This window comes from Thalassophryne amazonica, chromosome 1 (genome assembly GCF_902500255.1).
Source record: "Thalassophryne amazonica chromosome 1, fThaAma1.1, whole genome shotgun sequence".
Taxonomy (NCBI): Eukaryota; Metazoa; Chordata; class Actinopteri; order Batrachoidiformes; family Batrachoididae; genus Thalassophryne; species Thalassophryne amazonica.
In genome coordinates this window covers 79,721,649-79,736,178 of record NC_047103.1, presented here as the reverse complement: position 1 = coordinate 79,736,178, position 14,530 = coordinate 79,721,649, and the positions used below count along the sequence as shown (strand labels likewise).

Genomic DNA, 14,530 nt, shown 5'->3' with positions numbered 1-14,530 from the left:
AGACAGGAGACGAAAGACGACAACCGAGATTTGAAAGTCCAGTTTATCAGAACACCCGGAGGCAGCCTTTAGGCGCCGTCAACGCCCTTGTTCATCCATCTGGAAGGAGGAGGGGCTCAGCCCTGAACAGTTCACTGTCCACAGTCAACGTCAGAGCTGGAGAAGCTGAGGGAGGGAGAGACTGGGGAGCGAGGCTTAAGTGTTGTCCTTCCTTCAGGAGGTTTTTATCGCAGCGACCTTGAAGTGCAGCTATGTTTTTGGGAAGCCAAATGAATATCCAGATTAGCAGACGACTGAAAGATTCCACAGTCTGAGAACAGAGTTGCTCTCAATACATCTGAATGTAGAAAGGATGCGGTCTTACTGATGGTCAAAGCGGTTTTCCAGCGCCGCTATCTTACCGGAGATGGTATCCAACGTGCGGTTAACACCCGCAGATTGAGCTGACACTGCCCTTCCAATCGAATCAATCATGTTGGGCAGCCTGGACGGGCCAATTATACAGCAGCTGCTTCAACCTTCTTGAGTTTCCGGTAAACCAGCGCTATGCCCGCTCCACAGCAGAAAGCCGGTCACCACTGAGCCAAATATATACACATCTTCCACATCCTCCACAGACAGCGTGTAAAGGCACATGACCTGCCATCTCCTCCACAAGTCCATCACGTAACCCATCACATGCGTCCCGGCAGGACAGGTCGGGTCCTCCACCCCCGAATGTCTTGTAGAAAAAATAGTGTCAATTGCGTTAAGAGACCACTTTAACAGATCCATTTTTGTCGTTTTCCAGAAGAGCAAAGCTGCAGCCTCACAGACAACACGCCACAGAAGCAGGAAAGATAAGGAGGGAGGGAGAAGAGAAAAATGCATCCGTCTCGGCCGAGTGCAAGCTGGCAAAAAAAAACAAAAAACAAAAAAACAAAATGTGAGGCATCATGTAGCTTTTTTAGAATCTGCAAGATCAAAACATGCCATAGAAAAGCAAAGTAACTTGAAAGTAACCATCTATCTGTTCAGTGAAACGTGGGCTTCTCCTGCCACAGTAGTTGAAATGGCATCAGTACAATCACTGATTCATGAAAGCAGTATACTTCATTTGGACAACTAATCAACACCTCACTGTTTTGTTTTCAATTATCCCACCAATGCAAACACTGAACTAAATTCAAATTAAAATTTTATTAATTTGTATAGCGCCAACAAGGTGATCAAGGTGCTTCACACAACACACACAAAAAAAACCCAGAGCAACATGAATCAAAAGATTAAAAAAAAAACACAATAAAAGAATAAAAACATAAAAGATAAAATGAATAAAAGAAAACACGCAATCATATAAAATACTAACGATAAAACGGTAAAAAAATGAGTCTTCAAGCTGGACTTAAAAATCACAGACAACTGCAGTATCCATGCAGGGAGATCGTTCCACAAAGCCGGAGCACGATATGAAAAGGCTCTGTGACCCACAGACTTTTTATTCACCCTAGGAACACATAGCAGTCCTGCACCCTGTGAACACAAGGCCCGAGCCAGTACTTAGGGATTAACCATGTCAGCCAGGTAGGGAGGTGCCAGTCCGTGAACAATTTGATAGGCCAGTAACAGCACCTTAAAATCCAATCTCAAAGAGACAGGAAACCAATGAAGGGATGCCAAAACGGGTGTAATATGGTCAAACATTCTGCTTCATGTCAGAAATCTGGCAGCAATATTTTGAACTAAAAGTCAAATCTGGAAGAGATAAATGCATCTATCAGAGTCTCAGCATCAGCCATAGACAGGATGGGATGCATCTTCACTATATTTCGCAGATGGAAGAAAGCAGTCCTTGTAATGTCTCTAATGTGGAGGTCAAAAGACAACATAGGATCAAAAATTACACAAGTTCCTCACTTTGTCCATATGAGGTATAACACACAAACCTAAGCTAAGCGGCAGCTGGTCAAATTGATGCCGATGTCTCGCTGGAACAAGAACTATCATTTCAGTTTTATCAGAGTTTAAAAGTGGGTTAAAAGTTGCTAGACATCCAGCTTCTCACTGATGCAAGGCAGTCTTCTAAAGATTTGATGTGAATGAGATCACCAGCAGTTATTACGTATCATCAGCATAACAATGAAAGCCAATCCCAAAATGCCACAGTATATACCCAAGGGGTGGTACATAAAGGGAGAAAATCAGGGGGCTGAAACAGATCCCTGTGGAACCCCAAATTTCATGTCACTGATGTTAGAGGTAGTGTCATTATACAAAACACAGTGAGAATGACTGGGCAGGTATGACATCAACCATGCAAGGGCATTTCCAGTTATCCCCAAATGATTCTCTAACCCATCAAGTAAAATCTGATGATCCATGGTATCAAACACAGCACTAAGATCTAACCGCACCAATACCGTAGTCCATTACTCGCAAAAGGTCATTCACTACTTTAGTGATCACTGTCTGTGGAGTGATGTTTTCTAAAAGTAGACTGCAGTGGCTCAAAAAGATTATTCTCAGTAAGGTGGTCTACGAGCTGCTGAAAACACTTTTTCCAGAATTTTAGAAGAAAATGATAGATTTGATATCGATCTATAATTTTTCAATACACTAGGGACAAGACTGGATTTCTTAAGTAATGGTTTAATCACTGCAGATTTAGAACATTTCTGAACACATCCAGAAGTTAGTTAGAGATTCACAATTTCCAGCACAGTTGGCCCAAGAATGGGCCATAGGTCCTTAACCCTCTGGAAAGCTATGATATCTGCCGTGCTTGGAGTGTGTTTTAGTGTGTGTGGTGGTGTGTTTTAGCATGTGTACTTAGTGTGTGGTGTAGTTTTTTAAAATTTATTTATTTAGTGCGTCAAAATAATCAAGTGGAAGTGGACTTTATTGTTCCGGTCTGGACAAATGAGAGCAGGTGGATTCAGCGATCTGTGCGTAGAGATCAGCTCAGTGGACTGGACTGCGTGCTCCTCCTTCTTACTGCTCGACTCATGCTTTTCTGCTGCAGCGCCGAGTCCTGGAGTAGAGCAGGGTGGAGAGCACAGGAATTCAGGTAGAGACCCCCCCCCCCCCCCCCCCCCCCCAGTACAAAAACACCTTTTTTTTAGCCACTAACACAACCAGGGCATTCTGTACCAACACCAATAAAAATGCTACAAAAACAAGGAATTAAGGAAAAATACACATCGACAGAGGTGGAATATCTGTTCAAATTCTTGGAGCTTCTGATGTGTATTGAACAGGAATTGTTTTTCTGAGTGAACAAATATAATTTGTGTGGCATCTTATTGCATGTACAAATAGCCATAAAAACACCTGAAGCATTTCCTGCATTTTAATGTGAATTGTTGTATATAACTTTGTTTATGCTACATTTTTACATATATTTGAAAGTTTACAATTTATATTTACATTCTAAGTTGTGAAAATGGTTGGTTAAAAATATTTCTGGTTTTCACAGTTAAAAAACCTAACTTTTTCTGATTCAAATTTTATGCTTTGTAAATATTGTTAAGTTTTAATGCAGTATGTTGGAATGAAAGAAAAACTGTAAAGTCACACAGGTGAGGTTGTGCTGAAAAAAATTACACCAAACAAGGCCAGGTAAATTATGAAGGTAAAACCAAAAGTCATCAAAAACTCCCAAAAATAGCCAAGACTCCAGAGGGTTAAACAGTTTTCTTGGTATTGGATCAAATTACCAGGTTGTGCTTTTTGTGGATGTCACAAGTTTCGTCAGCGCACCCAGTGTCATACTATCAAATTCTCTAAATCTAGGAAACACCTCAGTGGTAGCGCCCACCTCCATAGCAGGTTGCAGTGGCTAGGCCAAGGCATGCTGAGATACGCTCAACCTAATGTCTACTATTTTCTACTCAAAATAAGTTGGGACATGCCTATCTCGGCTTTCAGTGGCTTACCAGTCGAGTGAGTATAAGAGAAATTGTGGAGAGTTGGGCATGTCCCAACTTGTCCTCTGACACTTCAAAACGGAGGTGTTCTTTGTCTCGCTCCATCAGTGAATCCGTCGTGACACGCGAAGCCTCCACGCGGCTTTCCATGACAAAATTGCTTGTTAAAAGTGAAATCTGCCGGAAAATGGCTGATGTCCAGCTCTTGTGATAACCAGAGAAATTGCCGTGCCGTGCGCCATTGTGGGCCGTCCTTAAAGCTCCTTAATCTCTGTGAAGCCCATAAAATTTTCACAGAAAGCCATGTGAATTTTCCCAATGGTTTCCAGCTGCCTGTCTCTAACAGTTTCTGAAAAAATTCTGATGGAACAAAGCCCTTTCCTTGCAACGAAAAAATGACGAGAGGGGTGGACCAGTGCTCACTCAAAGCCTGCCCACAGGTGAATGACGCAACCGACAGCCGTGAAAACTCACACATGCACACGAAGGTTCAAGCTTGGCTGACGTAAAAACATATGAAACAAATCCATATATTTTTTGCATAAAATACAAAGGTCGGATACTTTTCTCACAGACCTCGTATCTACTGAATGGGCATTCTCCAAATTTGAAGCTATCAAGCAGTCTAGCTTCGACTTCAGTCACAGATGAGTGGTTAATGCGTTTCCACAATAATAGTTGTTCCACTAAACGTGGCAGCGAAAATGTAAACCTAATAAGTGAGTGGTTGGAGACCACCGATGGAAGAGGCGTGTTGTCAATATTTGTAACAGCAAAGTCAAGTGCGAGAACCAAATCCAGGGTCTTTCCACTAATGTGAGTTGAGTCCTGAATGCATTGCTGAAATCCCAATGCACCCACAATTTCCATAAATGGTTTGCAAAGGGGATCAGAGGGCTTATTTATATGAATGTTAAAGTCACCAATAATCAAGATGTTATCTGCACTAGTTGACAAGCTAGAGATAAATGCACCAAATTCATCCAAGAAATCAGAATATGGGTTGAAAGGCCTGTAAACAGTGACAAAATAACATAACTGATTTCCATTTTTCTGACCCTGGCAACACATATCATTGTGGTCATAGCAGAGAATTAGATGCTCAAACGAATAGTTAATAAGGTAAACCTAGATTTAGAAATAAAAGCAACACCCCCGCCTTGCTTCACATCACAAGAAACGTGACTAAATGTATACGCTGGTGGGCAGACCTTATTGAGAGGAAGGACAGCTGTAGGTTTAAGCCAGGTTTGACATAACCCAATCATATCTAGGTGATGATCCATAATTAGATTAACCAGCAATGATTTTGAGGACAGTGATCTGATGTTAATGAGACCCAAACTAAGGATCTCAGTGGGGTTGACATTTTGACTGTTCAAATCTAGGGGTGGTTCCAGAGCAACATACACAAGGTGCCTGGAAGTAGGTTTAGGTTTATGGCATTTTGCATGGATTTTAGGTTGCAGACACAAAATATTTAATATTCCTGGAACAGCCAATGAGCCATCCTCGAGTTCAATGTCATCCAAAATAACAATGGGAGCCAAGTTTGCAAAACACATCCCTCCACAATCTCAAGAGACACATCCGTGAAAACAAGCCACAGTCTCAACTTGACAAACATCCCTCCCTCACCACAGTGGGTTTTATGCACCAAATTCCCCGCTAAGCCAATGGAGTCCACACCCAATTTTGTCCATTTATTAGCCAGTGATCAGGCATTTACCAGGCCAACCCTGGCCGAAGCTGGGACCAGAACTGGACCATAGACTTCAATCTACCAAGGAACTCAGCGAAACAGACCCAGGTTCTGAGAGTGCCGCTGGCGTAAATCAATCCGGCGAAGGTGTTGACGGCCAGGCCAACAGTCCTTGAAGCCAACCACAGGCACCACGCTGGCTTGAACTGGATCCACAAGGCACCAGGACAGCACAGATCCTGCCAGAATTCTGCGCACAGAACATCCAGACAAGAAACAGCGAGCGAAACAAAACTTCAGCTTCACAAGCTGGCCACTTCGTATCCTGTGGAGGCGGCTGCTCTTTCGGCCAAAAGGCAGTGCATGCGCCCAGCACAGAAAAGCCAGAACTTCCAATAAAAACTGAGGCAGAAAATTCTGTCCACCCGCCGACGAAAGCACCACACCCTGGACCGAGGGCTGGAGATCCAGCAATGTTTGGTGATCATACATCAGAAGAGACTCTGTTTCATAAATAGCATAAGTTAAAAATAATAAAACAAACAGACTGGAGAGCAACAGGTGAGCAGCCGCACAAAACAGCTCTGTACTAGATATGTATGTTTCACTTGTAACATTTCTGTCATGTTCTGTCACTCTTGTGTTGTGTTTTGTGTTGTCTCTGTATTAAGGACACAGCAAATGGTTATCCAACAGAGTGTGGTGTGCTACAGCTGTCCTTCACAGTGAATTCTGGCATTTCTCAGGGATATGTTCTGTCTCCATCACTATTCAATGCTTGCATGGCATCACGTGCAAATGGGTGTTGGGCAAGGCTGTGGAGTTCAGCAATGTAGGTACACTTGTCAGTTCTTGGATCTTGAACAGGCATCTTTGTGTAATCAAGGGTTGTGTGTACTGTAGCACTTGAGAAGCTGAGTATGACACTGGAGTGTCTAGGTATGTGATTGTCCTGACAAGTCGAACATCCAGGCTTTCAATGAAGTTCTGAGTTTAAGTCACCACAGGTGTATCTGCTTGTGCGCAAACTGTCCAACTTGTGGACAGTTTCTCAACAATTCACTTGTCGAGAAACGCCTGGGAAGAGCTTATGGTGTGATGATATTGCTGGACAAATGTGCTCGATGATGCTGACTGTTTTGCAGTCCTAAGTCCTGGCGCTTCCAATCTTATGGCATGTGCATTCTAGCCTTTAAGACCACTCTAGTGGTGTCATAATACAAATGCTGTTGTTACTACTCAGGCTCACTCCACCAACTCAAGTCAGTCTTTATGTACCAAGGTTCACCCATTATTAATTGTACTATGATTGCATCTTCTTCTCATGTCTTGAATAAGATGGGAGAATTAGGTGTCTGTTTTTTCCTGTTCAAAAATTTTGAACGCTCTCTCATAGAGCAAAGACATTTTTGCCACAATTAAGTTGCATAGCCATTAGCTATAAATAGCTGTAAACAATTATGTGTCTCTGACAGAACAGTAAAAGGTGCAGTGCAGAAAACATAAAAGAACATACACTGATCAGGTGATTGGTTCAAAAAGCAGCTGGCGGCACAGTGGACTTGCCATCATGTTGTGCTGCATCTTTCTTGACCTTTACCACTTATAATGAGTGTGTTGTGCTGTTGGAGAAATGACGGAACAAGCAGAAGCAAAGCAGTTTGTTTAATTGGCAAATATATCTGGAGGCTAAAGTAATACTCCTTTTAGATCACTGCACTGGTTCCAAAAAACTCAAAGATTGTTCAACAGAGATTTGGAAATGGATCTGTTTCAGTAGCTCTTGTTAAAAAAGCCGAAAATGCTATGTTCAGATGTTTGGTGTATTGATTAATCTACAAACCTTTTTGCTCGTCTTCTTGTTCTTTTGTTTTTTGTAGTTACTATTATGAGTGCATATATATGTGTAACTCGTGATAGAGGTGGGCGTTTAAAAGGCCTTTGCTTCATCCCACACCCTTTTGCTGCACATAACTGGGAAATTGTTTTTTTTTTTAATTTTTGAGGTTATGTTTGCTTTTGTTTTTCTTTGTTTGGTCTTCTGAGAGATTTCTTGGTTAAGTTTTTGTGTGTGCCATATAAAATTTAAAATTCAGTTGAATTCAATTAAATTCAAAAATATGTTAATGGTGTGTCGGCAGTTCAATCTAGAGTCCGGATTCTAAATGGATATACCATAAAAAGAAGAAAGTACGTCCCGTCCACAAAAAAAAGGGGTTAACAGCAGTAAAAGCACTTATTTGCCAGGTTGAGTACTGACCACTTCTCTTGGCAGCAGGGTGTCTTCCTGCCGGCTTACCAGCAGGTTTACAGTCCCACCCATGGGTGTGGCTCGAAGCAGAGCCACCACCTCTTCCTGGCTCTTACCGTTCAGGTCCACTCCACTAACCTGCAGCACAAATACACAACCAGACATAAATACACAAGAACACAAGACACGGACAGACAAACCCAAGAGGAAAAAAGCTTTCCGATTTTACTGAAAAGAACTCTGTGGCCTCCACATAACCTTTATGCAGATTACCTTCTGATCCAGTCTGAGCTGGAATTAAACATGGGTTATTTCCCCCTAAAGTGAGCACGAGCTCATTTGCATTTCATTGTAACTGAAGTGTAATCAAAATATTGTTCCACCTAACCACTTTCCAAAGCCTTTACAAAGCTATAGCTGAATGAATATAGCCACAGGGAACCCAGTCTGACTGGTTCAATTGAACAAAAACCTTCTAAGACTGAATTTGAAACAAAGACAAAAGAGTAATTAGTCTCTGAAATGGCATACAATCTCAAAGAGCACACTCTGGGCACTGTGTTAAGACAAAAGGAAATGCTGCACCTCCATTAGCCGATCTCCAGCTTTCAGACGGCCATCTTGGATGGCAGCTCCTCGAGGAAGGATGTTCTTGACATATATGGGAGCAGTGCCTCCAATAGTTACATCTCTGGATGTGATGCTGAACCCAAGACCTTCTGGCCCTAACAAGAAAAACAAACAAAGAAACACACACAAAAAAAAACAAATATCAGCCAAGTCAAACAGAATATTTACATTGATCTAAAGACAGGAGCTAATATTTGGTCCAGAGTCAAGAGTTAGACCTTGTCATTCAAAGCAGCATTAAACTACGTCTGTGCCAGCCAGGTCGAGCAGTGTCAAAGCATATTCACAGGATACCAATGGTAGCCGGAGCATAAATGGGGGCAGCAATGTGAGTGAAAAGACATTTGTAGACAATGAATAAGCTGTTTTGCTACTGCTGCCCCGATAAGCATGAGCAGCAATGTGCTTGCTCAGGTTGTTTTACCAGATGGCTAGTTTGGATTCACAACCCTGCATGTAATTGCATGTAATCTGTGGCTCAGAACATAATGGAAAGTAGGGCTGCATGATATATCATTTGACCATCGTGATGTGCACGTGTGCAATAGTTACATCACCAGGACTTGCAATGTGGCATAATTAAATTTAGCATACTGCCAAGTGACAATGGTAAAAATCCACTTTTGTTTTTCACGACTAACTAACAAAAGATGTTGAAGACAATTAATTTACTTAAATAAAGTATTGTGGTAATGTGATTGTGTGACAGGCACCTTCTCCCTCACTGTGTTGCACACATCGATCACATTCTCAGCTGTAATAAGCAACAACACCAACAAAAAAGAACAGGTGGCTCCCTCACACCTTGTTTTGTTTTCAGTGGTCAAATACAATACTTTTTTTAAAAATGGGTACTAGAGTGGATAAATCTGAAAATGCCAGATTTGCCTCTCATAGCCCCACCTCTATAAACTCAACCGCTGATAATAAATGACATGATGATGTTGTTGTTGTTAACAGTGTTGTTATGCCTGACATCATAAAATCATTGCCGTTTATATATTCGTCTGTCTGTCTGTTAACAGGATTACATCAAAACTACTGCACGGATTTTGACAAAAGTTTCACCACAGATAGATATTAGATCATGGAAGACTCCATTAAATTTTGGAGGTGATCCAGATCTGGATTCTGGATCAAGATTTCACTTTATATACGCTTTGAAGGATTACGTCAAAACTATCCATCATCCATCCATTTTCTTCCGCTTTATCCGGAGTCGGGTCGCGGGGGTAGCAGCTCAAGCAAAGCCGCCCAGACCTCCCGATCCACACACACCTCCACCAGCTCCTCCGGGGGAACCCCAAGGCGTTCCCAAGCCAGCCGGGAGATGCAGTCCCTCCAGCGTGTCCTGGGTCTTCCTCGGGGCCTCCTCCCAATGGGACGTGCCCGGAACACCTCTCCAGCAAGGCATCCAGGGGGCATCCGGAAAAGATGCCCAAGCCACCTCAACTGACTCCTTTCTAAATTTTCACCACGGATACATATTAGGCCATGAAAGACTCCATTAAATTTTGGAGGTGGTTCAGATCCGGATTCGGAACTGGATCCAAATCCGGATTCTGGCTCAAGATTTACCTTTATATACGCTTTGAAGGATTACATCAAAACTACTTCATGGATTCGCACCAGATTTGCACCACAGATAGTTATTATGGCATGGTAGACTCCACTGAATTTTGGAGGTGATGTGGATCTGGATAGGCGGATGTCAGAAATCTTGGATTGCTCTTGTTTAACATACTTTGTCATCTTTTTCGTGTGTCTTGTGGATGACACGCCACAGAACAGACACCATGTCGTGTGGAACAGAGCTCATGTGGGTGACATGATATTCAGATCGCCCGCTGCGTGTTATGATCTGACAGTCCGTTTAACCTGGGGTAGACTGCCAATGTGCGCAGCGTGCATGCTCTCACTGCAGCCCATTGCAACAGCGATATATGTTTTTATCTATGTGCACGTGAGGACAGCAAGCAGACACATGCTTGCCACAGTGGACAGTTGTTAGTTCATGTCTGTCCAAACACAGTACGTGTTCGCCAGCTGGGACGTCCAGAACCATGGATCACCACAGCTGTTCCTGTCAGTGGACACACTCCCTGTCAGTCCAACACACACGCCAACATGTCACTGTGTTTGTTTGCAAATCCACATTCGTGGGGGCACTTAGACAAATTTCACATCCAGCTCGAAAGTGATTGTTTGCTGACTGTTTTTGTGATGACAGTGCAAATGGCCACACATTTTCTCAGTGCCAAGCGAGCGGTGTTAAATATTTGTGTGTGTGTCAGCTGGAAATTGGCCAACACCTGCCTCGAGAGGGTTCGATGGGCTCTGACAGTGCACACTCTGTCTTTCAGCCACTGGTGTGTGCAAATAGTTGTAGCAACAGGTGTACAAGGCACTGGAGGCAGCTACGATTTTACACATATTGCATACAATTCCTGCTTCATGAGCAATTCATGCACAGTTCGACCACATTCGTGCTATGTGTAAAGGGGCCTTAAGCAATGAAGTGGTTCAAAAGTTATTTTGTCCAATTCTTCCTGCAAACACATTTTAAGGTGGGCAATAGCACACGGTCATTGTTGCATTTTTTAATTTAAAAAAATCTCCACACTTTATCAATTGCTGATAGCTAAAGCCTGGTTCACACGACAGGATTTTAAAATTATCTTTAGGTTTCCAAAACCTGAGAGACCACACACGTGAAGATAAAAAATCATGGATCTAACAGATTTGGTCGTACAGTGTGTGGTGTCCAGCCACACGGTAATAACAACAACACCACACACAAACAGATTTCACACACGGACATTTACAGTTCAGACAGGAAATCTCGCAAAAATCTCTCCAGATTAAACGTGACTTCAGAGTAAACAAACGGAGGTACTTTGTGGACTATTTAAAACAGAGGGAATAAACGATACAAAAAGAAAAAGACAAGGCGTTCTTTAAAGAAGTGGAGACAGAGTGACCACCGGACCTTCTGGTAAGTCAGACAGCTATTTTGATTTTATTTTCCACTCCGTATGTCCGTCACCTCGCATTTCTGATTGGCTGCACGTCACATTCAGCAGGCTGCGTGCTCGTTTGTGGTCGGAGGACACAACACACGCTGCGATATCGGGCCAAAAAAAACCAACATGTTGAATATCCCCGATTTGCGATCGGAGTGCGCCTGATGCCCTTCCGAGCAGATCAGAGCACTCTGAACACACCACACACGGCAGGAATATCTGATAAGATTATCTTTGACATCATCACGATTGTCGGGGCGTCCTTAAGATTGTCGGAAGGGGAAGATCGGGTCCGATATCGGCCTAATTATCCTGCCGTGTGAACCCGGCTTAAGGAGTGCAGATAAGCCAGCCTGATATCCCTAGAATCTTCTTTCACAACCATGCCTTTGTTATATATGCAGAATGTGGTTTTATGTTGCCTTCTTGAAAAATGCATGGATGTGCTGGAAAAGATTTCATCTTGAAGGCAGCATGTGTTGCTTTGAAAAGGCACTGTGATTTTTTACATTAAAGCTGCTGTCACAGAAGTGTAAATTACCACTTGAAAGAGCACTGACACAATCCCATACCATGACAGACTCTGGCTTTTGGATTTGTTGCTGAGAACAGACTGGATGGTCCTTTGTGTCTTTGGTCTACAGCATACAATGTCAACTTCTTCCAAAAACATCTGGAATACTGCTTTGTCTGACCACAACACACTGTGTAACAGCCCAACCGAGATGCCTCTGAGTCCTGAGAAGTTAGTGCCGGGTCTGGATAAGGTTAACATAAGCCTCCTTTTGTTGCACAGTAAAGGTTTTAGTAGCAGTTGTGAAAGTAACTCAGTATTGTCATGCTTGACAAAGGTTTCACAGAGCATTCTCTTGCCCATATCATATAAGAATCACTTTTTTTTATTTTGTTTTTATTTATATATTCAATACCATCCCAACTTTGTCTAATTTGGGGTTGCACATGGAGTAATATGGGGATAACCCATGCTATTCCCAAGTGGTCTCCAAGCCGAGTACTAATCAGGACCTACCCTGTGTTACCTCTGAGATCAGGATCGGTTATGCACAGAGCAGCAACTGATTGCAATATGGCACAAATTTGGTCAGTGTGAACTTTACAGACATGGTCAAATGTTTAGGTAAATGTTCATGTAACACAGAAATCCTGTAATATCTACAAAACCTCATAGCTGCTGACAAACACAGGACTGTCCCTCCATAAATGCAAAACACAAGCTGTGCATAGGGCCTCATGATGCGATGGGGCCCCCTTTAATACACTTATGCAGCAGAATTATACACATCATAGTGTCTTCAGCAAGGTCTCCAAGTCATCACTCGTGATAGCCACACCTGACTGCAAGACACTGCAAATGACACGGCAACGTCACTTCAGACACGCACAAGTGTTGTGGGTGATGCACATGTGTGCATTTACACCTGGGAGCATTTCAGCCGTGTTTTGGGTGTGGCTTTTTTTGTTTGTATCTTTGTTTTTTTACTGCTTCATCATTTTCTGATTTGTTTAACTTAACCCAGAATGCAGACAGTCACCAGGAAAGAAATAAGTAATTTTATTTAACATAATGGAAAAAAGTTTACATTCAAAACTAGAGACCAGTCCAAAAACCTTCTGTATAAAGAAGGGGTCTGTAGGCAGCAAGGATTGAGGATCATGAAAGAAACAATCAACAGCAAAAAATAAAATGCAAAAATAACCAGGTAAAAATTAGAAATAACTGTGACAAATTCAAACAGTGATACATAATGAGCAGATAAGCGACAGGTATAGTAATGTCACCAATAAAAGATGTTAATTATTTCATGTTGCTGGTATGATCTATATGATAACCTGTTTTGTAATTCATATATTTTCTTTCTTAATTTTGTATTTATTTTTCATTTGGTCTGTTAAATACAATAAAATTAATATGTGGAATGGCATTTTGTCATGCACTGACTTTTTCAAAGGGCCGTTTTGTCAGAGTGCATCGGGAGCAATCCTGCATAAATGTTTTGTGATAAAGAGAATTATTAATATTTATTAACAAACAAACAACAGATTTTACTCATCATCAGTGTTGCCAGTTACTCTGAAAAAGTAATTCAAGTACTGATTACTGAATACACCTTGAAAGAGTAACATAGTTACTGTAAAAATATTATGGTGATTTTATTCTTTATTAGCTACATTTTCTTTTTCTTATGCTACCAGTGTGCCTTCACATGCTAAAAAGCGCTGATAAACCAGTATTGAGACGGGATGTGAAAACATGTTTTTCTATTTGTCTGATAATTCATGTAACTGAGACGAAACCAAGTTTGTCTTATTGGGCAATCAGGGGATGAGATCAAGTATTTTTTTCTCATTCAGGCAGGGGTGACATGCAGCTCAATCAGGATGGGGGGGGGGGGGGCATGATATTTCCTTTTTAGGTCAGGATCAGTGCTTGGACACAAGAAAAAAACAAGACTGCACTGCGCGTGGAATGGAGGTGCACCAATAAGAAGACGGGACAACGCCTTGTAATAGTTTTGCATTGTACAGGGTAGGGTTTTATTTTTTATTATAAAAGGGTTCAGGTTTAGTGAGGCGGAGTTCTGTTCAGAGTCCCTGACACAACTCCAGACTTTGTCTGATTGTTAGGGCAAGCTTTGTAGTGAACCCAGAGACTCTCTGATATTGTTACTTTGGCTCATTCTCTGTAACAAAGGCGAGTTCAGTCTGACAACTGGACTGAGTCCTGGTCATCATTCTTCCATCGATTGCACAGGGTTTTGCCTAAAATGTAATTGTGTGATATTACTAGTTGGTTGCCTCAGGTCTTACTGTTTACACTTGTGTGATAGTGTGGTAAAAAAGACAATCCTAACATTACTTTACTGATTACTCAATTTGAAAAGTAACTAAGTTCGATTACTAGTTATTTTATTAGTTACATTCAGCAGCTGGTGACAACACCCCCCTGCCAATTTGAAAATGATGACCCGTTTTGTGAATACTCACTTTATTGGACGTG

The 14,530-nt window shown here is 42.0% G+C and overlaps 1 protein-coding gene across 3 annotated transcripts in view; it reads right to left on the bottom strand.

Moving 5' to 3' along the window:
* Positions 1-14,530, bottom strand: part of LOC117512002 (partitioning defective 3 homolog) — a 1,323,734-nt gene that overhangs the window by 628,996 nt on the left and 680,208 nt on the right. For all 3 annotated transcript variants that reach the window (XM_034171933.1, XM_034171942.1, XM_034171950.1), the window contains exons 11-12: positions 8,444-8,583; positions 7,868-7,996 (exon numbers count right to left, since the gene is read on the bottom strand). In XM_034171933.1, coding sequence (XP_034027824.1) covers positions 7,868-7,996; positions 8,444-8,583 — 269 coding nt within the window. The remainder of the gene's footprint in view (positions 1-7,867; positions 7,997-8,443; positions 8,584-14,530) is intronic.